The following is a 20208-nucleotide window of genomic DNA, read 5'->3' as shown; positions in this document are numbered from 1 at the left end:
GGTAGGGGACAGTAGTGACAGGAGAGGCTGTGCGTGTGCTCAGAGTACACAGGAAATCTCTGTACCTCTTGCTCAATTTTGCTGTGTACCTAAAACTGCTCTAAAAAATAACAACAAAAAATGACTGTAAAGCTAGGACCTAGCCAAAAGGATTATAAATAAAATAAGTGCTTCAGCCACTCAGTGGGAGAATGTCCCCCAGATTCTGATGCCTGGGGCCAGCAGAATCCTGTGTAACAGATCCTCTTCTCCCAAGAGGATAATAATTCTCCCCCTGAGCTAAAGGAGCCCACAGCAAACATCAGCCCCCTCATCCTGCCTCCTTACCAAAGGGAAGAGGGGGCTCCCTGCCATAGACAGGGCCTGGCAAGCAAGCTCTAGGGTCCCCAGAATGAGTCCCCTATCTCAACCTGGGACCCTCAGCTGTTGATATTTCCATTGTGTCTAAAGCACCCTGTTACTGCTGACAAGGCATTAAAGGGCAGATGCCCATGACTGAGTACAAGGCAGGGGACCCCTGTAAAGACGTCCAGTTCAGTGGCCTCACTGTTCCCTCACACCCAGAAGTCTGAAATCCAGTCCCAGAATCTGCTTCAGGGCTGCTGTGACAGAAATGTTTTTGTACCTCTAAAAAAAGCGTGGGTTATTATCTGAGGAAATGCTGGTAAGAATCGGAGTGTTAAAGCTAAAAGGAACTTACAGGTGGATCTGAATGGAAATGGTCTGCCAATTAAAGAGAAAAGATTGGAGAGACAGGGGCAGACTTAGGCAAAAGTCCCAAAACCAAAACAGATGCAGGTAGCGCCCCTGGTAAAGAGGAGCCTTCCCACTCCTCTTGCGGGCCCATGTGTGCCAAGTGTCCTTTGCTAGATGTTCTTGCTTTTAAACTAGAAGGTTGAATGGGACTCATGGTCGTCATAACCTCTGTGGCATCTAAAGGACCTGAAGGTGAGTCTGTGACTGGTCATAGCTTTTTAGTAATAAAGCCACAGTTGGAACCTCAATCTTTTTTTCCTGTTCTGTTGCATCCTGAGCCCAAGTCAATAAATACATTACATACCCAGCTTACTTCTCTCCACAGAGCAGGTAGACAACTTCTGCTAGCCCTTCAACTCAGGGCCAAGATAGAAGCCTTCCCAGGCAAACAGCCAGAAGCTCTCTCTTCACTCTGGAGCCAAGAGAAGTCAGTTTCCACCTGCATTTCCAATAAAGGCGGTTAGAGGTAAAAAGAATGGAAGTAGAGGTATAGCTCGTGCTAGCTGGTAAAGCCTGACTTCCAAACTCACCCATAAAACTGACTTAAAATTGAACTTAAATGTTGAGTTATACTTAAAATTGAACTTATGTTGAGTTACAACAGATGGAAATTCAAATCCCCAGAAGAGAGTGAGGGAGCGTGTGGAACTAAGTCAGCAGTGTGAGCCTGGCCCCAGAGGGCTCTTGCTGAGCGCTGGCTAGTATCCAGGTGCTTCTTAGCCCCAAGCCTGTAGGTGACGCAGCCCCAACACTGAACCTTGTAACCAGCACACCTGGCAGAAGTCCAACCCTAGGGAATCACAAAATAAGGACTATGAGTGACACAAAGGACCAAATAGTTACCACGGCAGACTTAAAAGACCGCTTAACAAAAGACTGGGATTCTGGCCTAAGAATCATCTTTTATATGAAAATCGGTAAACAACAATTTACACTATTTTCCATGAATACACAAACCTGACACATGCAGAGTCAAAACTTTTGCCATTCTGGGCAAAAGAGCAGCAACCCCTGAGGAGGGGCAGAGGGTACATACTGGCTCACCTCCCTCCCTTCCCAGCCACCCGCCATCCTTAGGAACAGCTTGGCACACAGAGCTGGGTGCTGGTGGCCCGGGCCACTCTCTTCCCTGTCAGCTGTGCCCCACCTTGCCAATCCCTCGTCTAAGAGGCCACCACTGCCTGGAGAACAGAAACAGGATGAGCCACAATTCCAGCAGGATCCACCCAAGTAAAGTCAGTTTGTAGTCCTGCCCACCGTGTGAGTTAGGGTAGTAAAGGAAAAAGAACAGTCAGGCAGTAACATTTTACAAATAATAAATTTATTTCCAAATCCTGAATTATAACCAAATTACAATTCCCTCTAGGTACGTTTTGCTGCTTTACACAAGAATGTTAAAAAACATAGTCAATGGCCAAGTCATTTATACATCAGCGTCCTGGGGACAGTTTATTTGGCTGCAATGAGTCCAGCCACCTCTAGCAGCTTCTCAGCTGCTCTGTGGCCCTGAACCTGCATTGAGGAACTCCTGCTTCCTCCCTGGCAGAGCCCTGCCCTCAGCAGTTCCCGCAGGGGCGGTGATGCACACAGATGAAAGCACAGAGATGAAAAGGTTTTGTCAGCAGGCCAAGGGTGCTCCTGTCACTCAATACCTGACTCCCACGCTCTGCCGGTATAGCCTCTGCTCACAGCCCAAAGCGGGCTGGTGTGCGGCGAGGAGTCATGGGCTCCCCTTGCTCCTTTCGACCAGGAGTGTAGATCTTTGTAGACCTGGAGACACAGAAGGAGGGGTTAGGAATCACTGCTGCTCACTCCACCCAACATACACAGCAGGACCAGGAGCCTGAGGCCTCACAGTGTCCAGCTGGTATGTGAGCAGGCTTTGGGGCTGAAGGGGCTTCTCCAGCACATTTCCACTCCCCCTTCCTTCCCCACTTGTGAGTGGGAGCAGAATGTTACCTCATTCTGATATCCACTAAGGAATGATGCAAGATAGATTATTTAACGACTCCTTTCATATCCCCTAGGTGAGCTGTGGAGGTAACCTCCCATCCACCTCACCAGGCTGCCACTCCAGCTGCATCTGAGTCTCTGGCTGGCCTTCATTCCCAGTTCCTGGGAAGTAATCTCTAAACCCTTGGGATTTCCTAATGAATTGGAGTGTCTCTGATACATGGCAGGAAGGCAGGGATGTGGGGGAAGCTTGTACCACATCTGATAGTTTATGCTAATAAGATGATTAAGGACTAGGGGCCATCAGGCTAGAAAAACCGACCATGTGATTAGAGGGCTGTGCTTTGATCTGGGGAGGGAAAGGGGACTGGAGACTGAGTCGACCACATGGGTGCTGGCTCAAGCTATGTATGTGCCTACATATGAAACCCCAATAAAACTCCGGGCACAGATGCTCGGGTGAGATTCCCTGCTGGCGATACTCTGTGCGTACACACCGTGTCAGGAGGTTAAAACGGCCCTGAGGACAATGGAAGCTTTGCATTCGGCTCCCTCCAAGACCTCACGCTATGCATCTCTCCCTTCAGCTGGTTCCAATTTGTATCTTTTTGCTATAATAAAACAGTAATCAGAAGTACATACTTCCCTGAATTCTGTGAGGAGTTCTAGCAAATTATGAAACCTAAGGAAGTCTGCAGGGGTCCCCAATCTGTAAAAAGTTGGTCAGAGGTGAGGGGTGACCCTGCGTATCCCCCAGCGTGCAGCTGGTGTCTGAAGTGAGGGCAGTCTTGCAGAAGACTGTGCCCTTCACTGTGAAGACTGACTTAACTCAGGCACCAGCACAGACGCAGAAGTCTAAGGCCCTCCTCCCGTCGCCACTGTGCTTTCCAAGCCCTGGCTTGTCAGTAAAGCTGTGAGACTTACTCTGTTACTCCAGCCCACCTTAGGCCCCAGATACGACACAATGGACAGTGACCAGGGCTTGCAGATTATCACCCCCTGAAAGTGCATCCGGAACTCCTCCATGTCTCCACATGTGATCATCATCAACTTTTGTCACCAACACCTCTACACATTCAACTTAAAATACAACCCTGGATCAGGGCCTAGTGGATCCATCAAGCTGGTCCCTGGAGCTTCCAGGGAGACTCTCTCCCAGCCCAGGTCCCAAGGTCAAAACTTACCTGACACTGCCTAGGGGGCTGCGCTTTTCCTGCTCCTGCCGCCGGGCTCGCAGCTGCTCCTCGGCCAGCGCCATCTCTTCCTCCATGGCAGAGGCTTCCTCTTTGGCCCGTCGGCGATTCTCCTACAGAAGGGAGAGAGCTACTGTGGGCCACTGGGGACCGGTGGGTACAAAGACCTTGTCTGTACCCATCTCCCTGCTGTAAGCCAGGTACTATGTAAACCACACCAGCTCCCAGAGGCAGCCCCACACTGCTCCCTGCCCCAGCACTACGGCCAGGGCCTTGAATCTTTTCTCACAGGTTCAAAATAGACACTGGATGACTCAGTCCCAACCCTGTCATGCCTCAGCACTCCATTCAATCCAGTAAGTACTTATGTTTTTCTTATAAAGTTCATAAATGCTCCATAAAGTAAGGAAATAGGGAAGACGTAACAATTGGCTGAAACGCTCAGACGAAAGGTGTGCAGGCCCAGTGTGGGGAGGACTATGCTGAGAAGGGGGAAAGCAAAAGCCCCACAACATTCTGCAGCCCTACATAATGGCTCTGGATGGTGGCCATCGGTGGACTCAAGGCCATGAAGAGATGGGGCAGCAGGTAGAGAATTTATAATGGAGGAATCAGGCGGAACCACTGGGCAAGTTCAGCAGCGGCATCAGTGGGACCACCAGCCCTTCTGAAAGGATCTGAAAGGAAGTTCACCTGCATTTGTGCATCCTTGTCCAGAACAGCTGAACCTGAATCTAATCAAGGCTTTAGATTAATTACTAGTTCACAGAAAGTACACGGAAGAGAGGCACTCGTTAAACCCCTCAAGGAACCAATCAGCCCAAAATAGAACATGGAACATTCTACAACAGGGGTCCCCAACCTACGGGCCGCGGACCAGTACTGGTCCAGGCCTATTAGGAACCAGGCCACACAAAAGGAGGTGAGCCTAAATGTAATGAGCTTGAATCACTGCGAAACCATCCCCCCTACCCTGGGCCATGGAAGAACTGTCTTCCATGAAACTGGTCCCTGGTGCCACGAAGGTCGGGGACTGCTGCTCTACAAGATAAATGACCTGGTTTCTGCAATAAATCAATACCATAAAAAGTGGTGGGGGCAGACCCTGCTCTAGAATAAAAAACGTAACACGTATAACAACAAATTTCAATGTTTGGATCCTAATTCAAGCAAATGAATTATACAAAGTTATCTTTGAGATAAAAGGGGAAATCTGAATGAAGACTAGAGCCTTAGGTGACACTAAGGATGAATTCTGTTAAGTGATAATAGCATGGAGGTAGTATTTTTACGTTTAAAGTCCTTTTAAAAACACAAAGTTAGGTATTGAGGGATGGAAAAAACATGGTGTCTGAGATATGCTTTAAAATATTTCAGGGAAAAGGCCCACTGACCCTCGAGGCACCTGAGCCCTCGCCACCAGCTATCTCCACAGCCACCACCCTGCAGGCCCCCAAATGGCCTCTGCTCTCTTCCTGCCCTCGGCCCTGCTGGCAAATCCCATGTGGAGCCTGCCCTTCCTTCACTCTGGGGCTGAAGGGCAGGCCCACAGCTCCTCTGCTCCCTAACCTCTTCCTCCCCAAGGACTGCCCAGCACTCAGTGCCCCTGCACATCCCATTGTGAAAATGCCACCTCAGCCTACCTATCAGCAATGAGTGGCTGGCCCAGCTCATCCTTCCAGAACCATCCCCCTACCCAAGCTGACTTGCAAAAGCAGGCCAAAATCCTGGAGGCCCAATGCTGAGGAAACCAGAACCCACCAGAACACAACTGCAAGAGAGACAGTGAGTGCATCCCCCACTTAGATGCCTCCTGGATGCCTCAAGCTTATCCCAACACACACACACATATAATGAGGGAATGTGAGCTCTGGAGCAGTTTCTCCGAGCTCCCAAGCATCCAGTTTCTTGCAAGAGACCTCAGTGGCTGCCCAGGAAGCTGTGCCCTCCACCAGGTCAAAGGCTCCCATGCCCACAGCAGGAACTGGCCCTCCATAGCCTGTCCTAAGACCAGCCAGGGGCTCTGAAAGGAGGAGAAAGAGGCAGCCACGGAGGCAAGGGAAACCAGAGGTACCTCGAGGCTTGGGTTAGCCAGTGAGTATATGTAAGAGACAGTAATAAAAACACATCATGAGGGGCAGAAGAAAGCATTTTTAGTACATTCTCTCTAAAAATACAAAAATACAATTAAATAAAATATTCAGAGGAAAAAATGGATGTTTGGAGGGGGCTGGGAGTAATCACAACAAAACTGGCAGAATGTTGATAATTATGGAGGCTGGGTGATGAATTCAGGGTAGCTCATTATACTGTTTTTTTTCCATTCTTATGAACATTTGGACTTTTTAATGACACTTTTTAAAAAAGGCAGTGGGTATGGGGAAATAGGACAGACCAGCCTGGTAGATCACAGTCACTATGACTGAGAGAGTAAGAGGGGTCAGATGATGATGTGTCTTCAGTACCAGGCTGAGGGGAAATGCATCCCAGAGGCAAACAGAACCTTCATAAAAAGCGCAGAGCCCTTACCTGCCGAGACTTTCCTGCCTGTTTCACGCTGTAGAACATGGGGCCCAGCTCCGCCAGCCACTCTCCGTCCACAGCAGTCACACACTGCATGTACTCCTGCAGGCAGAAGGGCCACAAGGTGGTGGTCACAGAAGGGCCACAGCTTCAAGCTGTCCCCCCCAGGGTGGCTCCACAATTAGGAGATATGTGGAGGGGCCCTACCTCCCAGCCCCCCGAGGCTGAAAAAAGCTGGGAAAAGCCTCAGAGACTGGAATTTTAATCCTCCTCCCACCAAAATTTCTCCATTTTTAAGAAAATGCCCTACCTTAGAAAACCATTTGAATAACATCAAAAGGGGCTGCTTGTCCCAGGCAGGAAGTAGGAGACTCCTGCTGGCACAGCCAAGACCACTGTGACTTACAGGTTAACTCTAAAGTTTCCCCAAACCCTCAACTGAAAACCTTCCTCCACTCCCCTCCAAGCACATGGTCTCAAGCTGCCAAAGTCAGATCTCACCCCAGAAGGCTGTGAAGGGGCCTGGCCCAGCCATGTGGGCCTATGTCACACAAGTCACCTTGAAAAAGACTCACCTTGGTGGTCATGACCAACTCGTGGTACACTATGTAGTCTGGAGTGTAGCCCATTCCAAAAAGGGAGCTGGTGGGGTGCAAATGGCAGGGCATCCCCGTCCGGATATTCACATACTCCCCGATTCCCTAGGGAAGAGATACCACAGGTGGCCCATCAGGAACACGCTGCTCAGTTGTGCAGCTACCCCGTCCCTTTAATACTATCTTGAAAAACTCGTGGGGAAGCCCAGATCTGCAGAACTGTACGATGAGAAAGAAATAACTCTGCCCGTGTACAAATATCAGGCCAGGAAAGGGCCACAGCTCCAATGGGCTCACCTTGAGCTTTGCCGCCTGGTGGAAATAGGCAGCACAGATACACTTTCTGACGATGTCCCAGTCGGTGCCACATGAGGCCAGGCTCATCCTCTGCTGCACCATGATGTCCTTGAGCTGCGCCCGCACCTCCCGGACCTAGAGCAGGACACAGGCAGGCAAGGATGCAGCCCTCCTTCCCATACCTTCCTCCCCTCATCCCAACATCCCACTTTTCTGGGCCACTGCCCCTACCTTCCGCATGGCTTTGGCATGGATAAAATGATCATTACACCAGATGGTAGAGTAATTGTTGTTTTTCCACTGCAGGTAAACATTCAGGTAGGTCAAATGATCACTCTCAGGGACAGCAAACTTCTCCCGGATTTGATCACTCTCCTCCTCTCGGCCCTAGGAGGGAAAAGGGACCTCTAAACACAGGGGAGCCCAGGCTCCCTGAGAAAAGGCTGGAGGTTCTCACACTGTCACCGACCCACACGCAGAACTTCAAACACATCGATACAGTGCTCTAACAATATGAGAAGGACAACAGTTCATAATAAAATATCCTAATATGTGAGAGTTCAGGTACAACCGTACTAGAAGACAAAAATTGCTCTTGCACATTTTCAAAACACTCCCTGAGCAGCACCGATGGAGCCCATCACGTCCCCCTACCCCAGCCCCAACCTGCTTAATTGAAAACAGCAAACCTGTTCTTTAGAAACTATGACTCCTATCCCTCCATTTCATTTTTAAAATATGGAGAAAAACTACTGCCCCCTCTAATCTTTCTTGAGCCCTTTCGTAACTCCCCCTGAGACTTCTGGGAAGAAAGGAGAGCTGGACACCATCTCCCCACCTTGGGCCTGTAGAAGATGGCTGGGACAGAGAGCATGGACACAATGAGCAGGATCTCAGAGCTGCAGCCCATGTCACATGATACAATGAGCATCTTGGACAGGGCTGGGTCCAGCGGGAACTCCACCATCAGCCGCCCAGTTGAAGTCAGACCGCCTAGGAGAGGGGAGCAAATGCAGATACTCAGTGAACGCAGTGCAATGTACAGGGAGAGAACCCAGCAGCCAGAGCTCACAAGGCCCTGCCCGGCTCCCGGGGCTGCAGCACCTGTGTTGTCCAGGGCTCCAAGGATCCAGAGCTGATACATGGAGTTGAGCATGTTGTCCTCCGGGGGCGGGTCCATGAAGTGGAACTGCAGCAGGTCCTGCACCCCCAGGGACTTGAGCAGCAGCACCACGTTGGCCAGGTTGGTCCTCTGGATCTCCGGCACCGTGGTGGTCAGGAGCTCATTCTTATAGGCGCTCTGGGTGTAGAGCCTGCCGAGGAGAAGACCGAGTCCTACTGCACCTACCACCACACTGCCCACGGAACAACACCATCTCAGCTTCTCACTGCTCATGCACCCCGCACAGCCAGGACAGATGGAAGCCACAGGTAGGAGAATTTCTCATTTCTTCCCTTACCTCCTCTATGAATTGCAAATTTCCACCTATTCAAAACTCAGTCCAAGGAACTAGTATAAATGACACATGGACAATAACAAGGGAGGAGCAGAGACAAGAGGAAGGTGGGAAGGGCTGGGGGAGTGAGCTGGGATGGGGTAAAGGGCAGAAAACTGTACTTGAACAACAATTAAAATTTAAAAAAATAAAATAAGTAAAAAATTGTTTAAAAAAAACTCAGTCCAGCCAGTTTACCCTTCTGTTAGAGTATCCTACATGATTGTTTAATTTCTGGAACCAACAAGCCTGGGACCACAATTGTAACTGGGTTTTATTTTCTTAATATTTTTCTATATTTTCTGGATTTCTATAGTGAATACATATTCTTGAAAACCAGAACAAAAAAAAGAGTAATTGGAGATGTAAAAAAGAACCGGTGGTATAATTTGTTCAGCTTTATCCTCTGAAGGAAAAGATGCTGTAATTATTGGCCGTCTACTGCATGTACGTTCAACGTGGGCCTGCCTAAAACCTCAAACCGCTCAGACCTCAGAGCTGCCTGGAAAGGCTTCTTCCACTCAGTGGCATATGATGAGACGGCCAGCAAATGGCACCCTCACCATCGGTCCCCACTTGCAGAGCAGCCCCTGGGCCAGAATACCTCTGCTGGATCGAGGTCCAATCCCGGCCGCCCCAGCCCAGGCCCCCCACTCGGCTATCCCAGCGCCGCCCCTGGAAGCAGGCTGGCACAGGGTTCCTACCTGAAACACTGACCTGGGCCCGTCCTGCCGGCTCGCCCAGACCTCTGGTTGGCATTGGCCTGGCTGATGGGGTAGATCTGCAGAGCATCCATGCCAATCCTGGGGTTGAAGACCTGGGAGGGGGCAGCAAAGAACTGACTAAGGACAGAGTACAGGAAAAAGGAAAAGGGAGGCAGCCTTGAGACAAAGACAAACCCTGGCTGCTACATACTGCAGAGCAAAGTGTCTTAGCGATACAGGCAGCCATCCTTCTGGAGCCAGGAACCTCAAGAAACTTCCCCAGAAACACCAGCTCCGTGATCTCTATTGATTTTTTTAAATTGTCTCCCTCATCAAGTAACCACAAGGATTAAATGAATCAAGCACATAGCAAGTTCAGAATTCAATAAATGTTAGTCTCTCAAACCAGCACCACGTTCATGTGAATCCCTTGTTGGAGGGCCCAGGAACCAGGTCCTGCTTCCCACCCAACACAGGTCTGGGTCCCAGGGCCCTGGCACCTGTGTCTTTTCTTACCTTTAATTTGCAATAACCAGAATCGATAACAAACATGATGCCGTCAACAGTCAGAGATGTCTCAGCAATGTTGGTAGCAACAATACACTTCCGAACGCCATCCGGAGCCTGCAGCCGGGCAGGAAGTACAGGGAGGGAAAGCTGTAGGCCTTCAGGTAGCTAAGACCCCACCACCACCAAAAGGAAAGTGTACACCCACCCCTGCCAGAAAAGTAACTCCTCCTCTCTCTTGCCCCCCTTTGGGAGAACCCAGAAGGACCCAAAGGTGAGGGCCCAGAACAGACATTCTTGCTGTCACACCTTCTGGAAGATTTTGGCCTGAAGGTCAGAAGGCAGCTGGGAGTAGATGGGCAGCACAGCCAAGGCAGGTGCATTCTCTAGCTCTTCCAGATGTTCCACGATCTGGTCTGAGGTCACCTGAGGACACAGTAACTGTGAGACACTCGAGTCCCAAACTATCACACACAGGATACACCCTTTCATCATGGTCACGACCAAAGCACGCACCTCTATGTCCTCCTGGCCAGGCATGAAGATGAGGATGTCCCCAGGGGCCCCTGACAGGTGCACCTGCAAGGACTGCTTCACTGCGGCCTCCACGTAATCCTCCTGTGGGGTCTGCAACACCAGCCGGGGACACCATCAGAGGAAAGCGTTGAGGGAAATGCAGGCCAGGCACCTCTCTGGGAGCCAGTGACCCAGTCACTAGTCTGGGGCTAGAAACAGACTTTTAGGATTGCCACACCCGTACACACGCTTAACTAATCTCCCTGGTCCACTCCAAAGAAACAATAAAACAAAACATACACAGAACGCACTCCTCTGGCTGTGAGCCCAGGAGCTACAGGCTGCCCCATCTGCCTCATGGAACCCACAACACCTTTCCCAACTCAGTACTCTATCCTGCGCCCTCCAACTTCTCATTAGAGCTTTGGGTCAGTTCAAAACAAGGAGGTCCCAGTACCTTGCTGAAGAGGATGTCAACAGGGAAGGTACGACCAGGGATGTGGAAGATGGGAACATTCCCAAAAAAGGCAGCAAATTTATCTGCATCCATAGTGGCCGATGTGACAATGAGCTTCAGGTCTGAGCGCCGAGCCACCACCTAAGAGAAGAGGTCAGTCAGAGGCTTCCTCACAAGTTTGGGACCCTTGGCTTCTGTCCTCTAGTCTCATCAACATTACTTCCGTGTAAAAGAGAAGCCAAAGCTGCCAAACTGGCACACAGATGCAGAACAATCCTGAAGACTGAACCCATGTAGCCACATCCAAGAGAACCATGAGTCACTTAGCTGAGCAAGAACAGAGTAAACTACAATACCATGTCTGAACCCAGCAACCTGGGGGCCTCGGGACACTCTGGCCTGACAGAGACCTCGTCAGGTTCCCCAAGACAGACCCCAGCCCACCTGGAGCACGCTGATCACTAACTACTGACACAGAGAACCCGGACCCCACAGCCCTCACCTCCCGGAGCAGCCCGAAGAGCACGTCGGTGTTGAGGGAGCGCTCGTGTGCCTCATCCATGATGATGGCGCTGTAGTGATCCAGGTCTGCCTCCCGGAGGGACTCTCGGAGCAGGATCCCATCAGTCATGTATTTGATCAAGGTGTTTTCCGAAGTGCAGTCTTCGAAGCGGATGGCATAACCCACCTGGAGGTTGTAAGAGTGACGGCTCAGAAGCTATAGTACCAGCCTGCCACTAGACCCATGCTGGGTCTAGCCCTTAACAGATCAGCCCAAATAGACAGAAGCTACCACGTAATAACCACGGCTCAGCCCTCACCCACTCACCTCCTCACCAAGGTTTCCCCCCATCTCTTCGCTGACCCTCTTGGCCACCGACATGGCCGCCACACGCCGGGGCTGGGTGCACCCAATCATCCCGTAGTCTGTATAACCGTCTTCATGCAAGTACTGGGTGAGCTGAGTGGTCTTACCACTCCCTGTCTCCCCAACCACGATCACGATGCTGTTATCTCTACAAGGGAGAGAAGGCAAAGGGCAAATCAGCCGGAGGGGAAGACCACATCAGCCTCCAAGAAGACACTGCTACCTCCTATCCCCATGTCTGCCTGTCCAAGGAGCATGCTTGCCAGAGAGAATTTCCCTGGGAAAACAGCCCTGTTCCAAGAAACCACGCGTCTAGAAGATGTTGAGGTTTAAACAAATGAATGATAACAAAACAATGCCATCTTGCTTACTTTCTCTTCTCCATCAGACGTAACGCCCAAAAGGAAAAGAGCTAACAAGTAAACACAGGAGACAGAGGGGGCACCCCATTCAGTACTGGAACTCCCGAGCCCTGGAGTAGGGTTACCTAATAATAGTGAGTAGTTCCTGCTGCACAGCGAAGATGGGCAGGTACTGCCTCTGCTCCAGAATTGACTTCTTTTTTGCGAATTCACTGCTGGCTTCACTCTTTTTCTTCATGTGATTTGCAAACTTCTGCTCTGTCCTGAGAACACACAGCAGATTAAGCACCCTGCACGATTTCCCACATTTTCCTTCCTGACTGGGCTGCTGCCCTTCTCTTTACCCCATAATGAGAACTACTTCAACCGTAAATCTTCAAGACCCTAGGTGATCTGGGATGCTTCTCGCCTCCTCCACCCCAAGGGGGAACTGCTGTGCGAGAACCCACCACCTACAACACACCAAATACCCAAACAGTTAAATAGGACTCAGAGGTGTTATGGATTAACAAGTGGGCAAATTCTCTGATTTGTCTTCTTCAGCCAGAAGATGAGCTGAAATCACCTTATACCCAAAACCCTTGAGCGATTTCAGCACAACACTTAAAAGGCTACAAAGAAGAATCGTGGTTGCAAAGGCGTGACCAAGGACAGACCTCCTCCCTCATCTTGACAGGACAGTGCTGTCAGTAAGGCTGCGTTTTCAAAGAATTGTGAGAATGGTCAGATATAATATTCACCTATTTCTAAAAACACTCAAATATCTGACACATATACACATCCCAAGCCTCGAAAGTACTATGTAGTCTTCCCAAGACTCCACAGCAGGAAGGTACCAGCCCAGTGCAACACGAGTCCACAAAACCTTCCCCTTCCCCTCTGCCAAGACTCTTCTCTGTCAAACCCACCCGTGCTCTGTCAAACTTCCCATTTCCCAGTCACTCCTGGTCAGCTAACTATTAACATCTAAGGGATTAAATGTTCTAGAGATTAACCAGAGCTGATCAACAGTACCAACTTCTCACTTGGAACACTTCTCACAAGGGTACAGAGAATAATCAGATGACAGTGCAAGAGGGCTTTAGAGTGTTCAAAGGATGAGTTTCACAAGACACGCAAGCCCATGCCCTGGCTGGTATAGCTCAGTGGATTGAGCACAGGCCTGTGAAGCAAAGGGTCGCTGGTTCGATTCCCAGTCAGGGCACATGCCTGGGTTGTGGGCCAGGTCCCCAGTGGGGGACACATGAGAGGCAACCACACATTGATGTTTCTCTTCCACTCTTTCTCCTTCCTGTCCCCTCTCTTTAAAAATAAATAATAAAATATAAATTTAAAAAAAAAGAGAGAGAGAGACACGAGTCCAGACTCCTATCCGTCGTGGGAATCCCAATAAGCACTGACCCGACTTTGGCTTAGATACCAATGTCACTTCTCAAGTCACTACCTGATAAGACAAACCTTTCTATTTTCAAAACTGTTAAAAATAATTCTTCCTTATGCTGAACTGAAATCACAAGGGTGCAAAGCCCACCTTCCCATACTGAAAGGCACCTTAGCAGAGTGGCTGAGGGCAGGCTCCTAACTAGACTGTCTGGGTCTAATCCCTGCCCTACGGTTTACCAGCTGGGTGACCTCAAACAAGTTAACCTCCCTACACCTCATTCTCCTCACTGAATTGGGAATAACAGCACCCATCTCACGGAACGGTAGTGAGGATTCAATGAGCAAGTATACATGAGGTGTTCAACACTGCCTGGCACAGAGGAAACTCCTACAATCGTAGTAGGAACAATATCTAGGGACAGCTGAAGATGGCAGAAGAGAGACGCCAGGAGGAATGGGCCAGAGGAAACCAGAAGATTCAAAGTGATGTCACTTTCCTACCCGAGCCACGAATTTTATCAGTTCCACCACAAGGGCCCTGGAGGGCCCCAGTCTTTGGAGCCCAAGACTGCTGGCCAGGAAACCTACCTATAGTCCACTTTACCGTCTTCTGTCAGTGCTTTATCCGGCTCTTCCTCTTTTTTGACACCCATTATATCTCCCAGTTTGGTTCCAGCAAGTTCCCAATGTTTGTGCTGAGCCTGAAAAAGACAAGAAAAGTAAGTCTGCTCCATCCCATGACACAACCGTGTTCAGGAAACCCGACCCCATTTTACAGACTTCATCTAGCAACGGTGCTAAATTCCCGCAAGGCATTCTGTCTTCAACCGTAGGCTCCCAAAGCACCAGGCCCTGTGGCTGTCCTCACTGAGGCCCTGGTGGAGGAAGGCAATGCCCTCCTCCAAGAGCTGGTTCATGCTCTGAGTGTCCTCTAGCTTCTAATGCGAACCCTACCTATGAGGTGTAGTAAGATTTTTAAAAAGAAAAATATATACAGAGACTCCCCAGCCCCAGGCGACAAGAAACCAACCTTCTTGCGTTCCTTTTGCTCCCTGTGCTTCCGCACCGTTTGACTGCCTTTTCGAGCAATGATGGCCAGGTCAGAAGTGGCATCCTTGACTGGAATCACAGGCTCTGGCTGCAGGAAGTTGAGGGAAAGGGAAATTCCAACTGAGCTCTAATCTCAACAAGAAGGTCCATTTCCCAAAAGCCCTAGTAAATGAAAGGAGTGGCTACCCTATCATGATGGGGGGCACCTTCCCCCTTCCCTTTCTTTCTTGCTCTCCATTTCCACTTCAGGCCTTTCCAAACTTTCTTCTCTTGGGACACAGAGGAACCTCACCTGCTTGGTGAAGACAATGCGCCCGTCCAGGAAGGGAGGCACCAGGTTGTGCACCATCAGATGCACCTTGGCTGCACTATCCTCTTCAAAGTCCTCATCCACCTCTAGCCGGTGGACCACGCCACTGGTGAGCATGCGGTTGGTCTCCCAGCGCTCGTTATCCTGTAAGGACACAATGAGAGGCCACTCTCAGAATGAAACCAAAAAGTCATCCTGAAAGGTCACCAAGCAAGTTCATGCATCAAGCCCTGACAGAAAGGCCATGGGGGCCGCAGGGATGTCACAGGCCTCTCGACCCTGTAGCTCCTTAGAAGAGTCCTAAATCGCCTGCATTGCTGTTTCCAAGCAGCAGCAATTCATACCTGTTACAACCTCTACAGGGACACACAAATGGTGCAGTGCCCAGCACCCTTCAAGGAAGTACTACAAAGAGAGAAGTTCCAAGTTGGGTTTTGTTTTGGGTTTTTTTTAAGTTACTGAAAACTTGCACAGCCGCCCCTCCTCTACCTCCAGAGTCGCAGCAGTATCTGGCACTTCAGTAATGGGGAGACACACTGTGCTGTCAGTGCATGCACGTGGCCTGCTGCATCTCCCACATGCCCCCAGCTCCAGCTGAATCTGCTCCAACTACTACAGGCAGCAGCATTACCTCATTGATCTGTCTCCGCTGAGCTGAAATGCGCTTCTGCTTCTGTTTATGCAGATGCTGCTCCCGCCTCCTCACATAGTCCTCGGAGGAGTAGGCCAGGGGATTGTGGAACTCATCATATCCTTCATCCATCATGTACCAATCCCGGTCAGCTTGCTACAGTGCAGGAGACAAAGCAAAGGGAACAAGGAACAAATCAAGTTTATGCACCAGACATGGCCAGAAGGGGTGGAGATATTTGGTAAGAAGTCGCTAGTGCAATGGAGCAGCCTTTGCGAGAGGCACAGGAGGCTACCCAGCTCTGAGATGAGCCATCTAGAGAACTACAGTAACAGACTTATATTTAAGACTTTCAATGGCAGCTCATCATGGCAGCACTTCTTAGGTTTACCACATGGTGGCACCAACACATAACTAGGAAAGTCAGGTCTGACCTGCACTAGGTGAGAAGTGTGTCACTGAGCCTGTGGCTTTGGAGAGAGATTCCAGAGCTTTGGGACTGGAAAGGGTTCAGCTTCCCTGAAACTGCCATCAAAGTCCAATTCCACTAGAGTGTCACTCCTGTCCCTTGTGCTCTGACACATCGTGTCACCCATTCATCAATGGATGGCCACCATCTTTCATTCAGTCCCTTACAGACATAAAGTTTTTACCCTCTGGTCATCTTCCCATTGCTGCCGCTCCTCTTCTGTATCAAATGAAATTCCTTCTTCACCATCCTCACGTCTTGCTGAAGGAGAACGCATAGCAGGTCAGACCACACAACCCCAGCTTATCCCCAGTGGCCACCAACAGCAGGCTCCGAAGCACAGCTTTGCTCAGCCTGACCAGGATGAGCGGCACTGCTTTCCTGCCCCCCACTCCCATACCACCTTACCTCGGCCCCTGGACAAACGTGGAGTGGACCCTAGGTGTCTTCTGTCATCAGCCCACTCGTTGTATTTGTAGGATGGTGTTGGCAAAGGTGTGTCATCTGAGTACCTGCTCCTCACAGACCTGGGAAATAGTATGACCAGCAGCACTAGTCACTAAGCTGAGGCATGTTTCCCAGCTGCCACCTGGGCTCTCCCAGCCCAGATCCCTTTGCCCTCATTCCATCCACCCATGTCACCCACCCAGGGAAACTAGGTGCTCGGCCCAGAACATTACCTATCCCGATCTCGACTGGACAGCCGATGGCTCCGCTCAGAATCCCGATAGGAAGGCGTAGGGGAGGGTGATTCCCACTGTGAGCGCCTTGAGGAGCCATAGTTGTCCTCTTCCTCCCAGGTAGACCTTGAAGGGGTGGCTGCATCTGGGGCCACAAAAGACACGTCTATAGGAAACATCTCATTTAACCAGAATTTAGCCCTAAAACTATTAGCCAAAAGTCAATTTCCCAAGTTTATTTTACTATTTATAATCTTTGTACCTATTTGTAATTGGTAAGATGGTTCTGACAATTTTTAAAGATATCTGCATTTTAACAGTCCAGTTTTCATCTGTGTTTATAACACTTCAAGGAATATCTAGTTTGTCTCTGTAAATACAACGCTTTAAATATAAATAAGTCTTTTTATTAAATCTTTTTTCTGATCCCCAGCTCCCTATTCTTTCCTGCCATTTGGAAAGGTGGCCAGTAAACCAACCTTTCACCCTGAAGGAACATTTCCATCTTTATAGAAAGGTCCAGGGCCCTCCCACCCCACTCAGAACCAAATAGTCCAAGAAGTTCATGGTGGAATCAAGAATTCTGTCTCTGCCCACAGCAATCCCTCTGAGGATGGAAGACGCTCACCCTGCCTTTTATATACCTGACCCCTCACAAACCACTACCAGCAATGACTCAGTCTACCTTTAGGTCGGTGTCGCGGACTCTCTGGTTCATTTCTCCTACTGCGCTCTGACCCTCCTTCCCGCTCCGATCTGCTGCTGTGCCTGCTTCTATCCCGCTCATCTGTCAAGAGTACACACAGAGCTTAGAAAACACATGTTCCATCCCAACTGCCACCCTTCTTCACCCTAGAGAAAAGACAGGCCTTCCCACTCACTCACAGGTGCAACCTGCACTGCTCTAATGCGATCCATGGGCTCCTGAAACTCACATAGCCCTATTGTTTCAAGGGGAAAAATAGTTATTGGCTAGAAAGTTTCAAACTCACAGTAACAGTTATTTTCTTGTAAGAATTCAAAAAAGAATAGTTACAAATCTATAGTAAGTAGTTGTTTAATAGTTATAAGTGTATAATAAACTCAAGCAATACTGAGCAAAGCCAGCATTGGATTTTACATCTAGCTTTGCTCCATAGCACTGGCCTTTCTCTGTCACTGAGACTATTGTCAACTGTGGTTTCTTAGGCATATTACCCATTCTCACGAAGTTTCATAATAAAATGAGGACCACGCACTCAAGCAAAGCAGCTATGTTGCAAGTAACAGTTCTCAAGCTGCCTGCTATTTCTAATCCCAACAGGGTCAAAACCAGCCAGGATGACATTATGCAAATAAGGCTCCCTAATTTAATGGGTGTTGTAAAAACTGCAACAGAAAAGAGGCTGGCATGTCAACCCAAATGCATAATGGGCTATGGAAACTATGCTGGGCCATCTACCTCTGTCTCTCTTGCGGTCAGAGTCTCGATCCCGGGATCTCTCCTTCTTTCGATCCTTTTCTTCTTTGGATGAGGCATAGACACCATGTTCCCGACGCTCCCGCTCTCTCTGCCGACTACGTTCCCAAAACTCTTCACTCACACCACCAGGATGGGATGGAGTCTCTACCCGAGCAGATCGATAATGTCTGAAACAGGGAGGGCAACTGTTAAAGGGCCCCTCTATAGGACAAAAACCTTGCCCCATTACCAACCGTGCCAAACAAATGACCTGTCCTCTTCCACTCTATCCCCTGGTACTGCAGGATTATGTATGGCAACAACTCCAAAGCATTTCTAACCATCATCATCTACTCACTGGTCTTCTTTGGATGTTCCCACAAATCTGAAGAAAATACCATATTCTATCTACCTTCAATATTATAGAGTCATGATAAAATCATAAAGGCCTACCTGTCCAACAGGAAAACTGAGGGATACACATGGACCATTATTTTCTGGCCTCCATTTTCATTCCCTTTGGGTCAACCCATCCTAAAGCCTTTACCTGTCTTTTCGGATACTTCGACCGGACTGGTCACTGCCGTCCTCCTCGGCATCCCTCTGGTCGTCCTTGCTCTCTTCCCAGTCCTTGTACGAAGAGATTCTGGACTTCTTCTTGTCTTCCCCATCGTCCTTCTCCTCTCGCTCCTTCCGTTTCATGGAAGCCAACAAGTCCAGTCCCAGCAATGAAGGGCGGGGAGCAGGGGCCTTGAAGACATGCTGCTCACTGGCCGCACTTTTGGTCTTGCAAATAAGACCACCAACCTGAGAGTCCCCATCAGTGCCTTCCAATCTGTGTATTGAGGTATCCTCATTGGTGTCCGCCATGACAGACTCTGGGGTTTCCCTGGAAGGAAGACAAACCATTTGGTATTGGACATAAGAGTGGAAAGGTTTGGCTCTGCTACATCCCAAAATAACTGTAGTTGTAAATGTACTTAACCTTTTGATTGCCGTACTCAGTGACAACCAAAGTAAACGTTTGATGAATAAATAGATTTAAGCTGATTAAAGGAAAACAGGAAGTGAAACATTATTCTAGAGACAGCAAAGGAAAATCCCAAAAACAATGGACAAGGTGTCTGACATCAAGACTTAATTACCTGCTGAGATGAACAAATAAAGTCTTAAGGAGCTGGATTCTGTAGAAGAATTAATGACAAAGCAGCTACATGAAGTACGAAAAAACAACAACAAAAAGAAACTGGATCTACTCCTTCAATTACTTATTCAGTAGTGGGAAATATGGATACAACAAAGAAGAAAACAGACAGAAATTTCCGCCCTCCTGGAGTCAACATTCTAGTAGAGGAGATCACCTGGTAGAGATGCCGCTATGACAGAGAAGACACAAGGAGCGCTACTGGTCTCTATCCGTTTGGAAGTGGGCTAATTCGGGTGACGCGGGGGGAGCATCCATGGATGTCAATGGGGGCGCGCCTGGCAGCAGGGTCTGACCAGAATACAGAGAAGAGCCGGGACCGGCAGGACCTGCGCAGCAGCCCTAGAGTAAGTAAGGTAAGTTGGGTAATGGGGACAAGCTTTTCTAAAGCTGCGCCTGATCGTGAGCGAGGGACCGATATCTGCCGCCTGGAGCCGCCATGATTGGTGAAGGGCAGGTCAGCAAAAAAGAAGGGACACTCACCTCACCAAGCCCGACTCTCGGGACCTCCTGTCCCGAATTCTGGGGCCCCGGCGTCGCCACCCCTCGCCCAGATCGCCTTAGAGAGCTAAAACCCACACCTTGAAAGCTGCCATTATTGTCCCACAATACCTTGGGTGGCCCCTTCTATCCGTCCAAAGAAACCATAGAGAGCAACCCGGAAAATGCCACTTTCAGGTTCCAAGTGTGGGACATAACGCGACCAGGCCTTCAAGGCTAGAGTGTCGTCCTCTGGGTCTCACATCAGAGACACTTCCGAGTTTCGTTGCAACCAATCACAGCCTAAGAGGCGAGGCCCCGCCTTTAGTTTG

At 49.5% G+C, this 20208-nt stretch overlaps 2 protein-coding genes across 5 annotated transcripts in view; one reads left to right on the top strand and one right to left on the bottom strand.

The window, feature by feature from the left end:
* Positions 1 to 2062, top strand: part of PMFBP1 (polyamine modulated factor 1 binding protein 1) — a 59482-nt gene extending 57420 nt beyond the window's left edge. Inside the window, exon 21 of the mRNA XM_053666669.1 lies at positions 1082 to 2062. Coding sequence (XP_053522644.1) covers positions 1082 to 1104 — 23 coding nt within the window. The 3' untranslated portion in view covers positions 1105 to 2062. The remainder of the gene's footprint in view (positions 1 to 1081) is intronic.
* DHX38 (DEAH-box helicase 38) lies at positions 2056 to 20131 on the bottom strand. 4 transcript variants are annotated; one of them, XM_037163931.2, is made up of 28 exons: positions 20009 to 20131; positions 19554 to 19738; positions 18740 to 19081; positions 18193 to 18380; positions 17437 to 17538; positions 16752 to 16896; positions 16480 to 16598; positions 16256 to 16332; positions 15603 to 15758; positions 14954 to 15115; positions 14642 to 14749; positions 14200 to 14312; positions 12354 to 12491; positions 11828 to 12014; positions 11501 to 11686; positions 10999 to 11139; positions 10542 to 10652; positions 10335 to 10451; positions 10035 to 10142; positions 9519 to 9631; positions 8423 to 8631; positions 8157 to 8311; positions 7550 to 7705; positions 7319 to 7453; positions 7001 to 7126; positions 6432 to 6527; positions 3894 to 4015; positions 2056 to 2526 (listed from the first exon to the last, which is right to left on the bottom strand). In XM_037163931.2, exons 3-28 carry the CDS (start codon positions 19060 to 19062, stop codon positions 2442 to 2444), a joined length of 3678 nt encoding a protein of 1225 aa, XP_037019826.1. In that variant the 5' UTR covers positions 19063 to 19081; positions 19554 to 19738; positions 20009 to 20131; the 3' UTR covers positions 2056 to 2441. The 4 variants fall into 4 exon arrangements, with proteins under 4 accessions (XP_037019826.1, XP_037019820.1, XP_037019830.1 ...); XM_037163925.2 differs by lacking the exon at positions 20009 to 20131 and adding an exon at positions 19880 to 19997; XM_037163935.2 differs by lacking the exon at positions 19554 to 19738.
* Positions 20132 to 20208: the final 77 nt, after the last annotated feature.

Source organism: Artibeus jamaicensis, unplaced genomic scaffold, assembly GCF_021234435.1.
Source record: "Artibeus jamaicensis isolate MK-2021 breed Jamaican fruit bat unplaced genomic scaffold, CSHL_Jam_final contig_464, whole genome shotgun sequence".
In the NCBI taxonomy this organism is placed as follows: Eukaryota; Metazoa; Chordata; class Mammalia; order Chiroptera; family Phyllostomidae; genus Artibeus; species Artibeus jamaicensis.
Note: the sequence above shows the minus strand (reverse complement) of the source record. Positions and strands in the feature narration are given on the sequence as shown.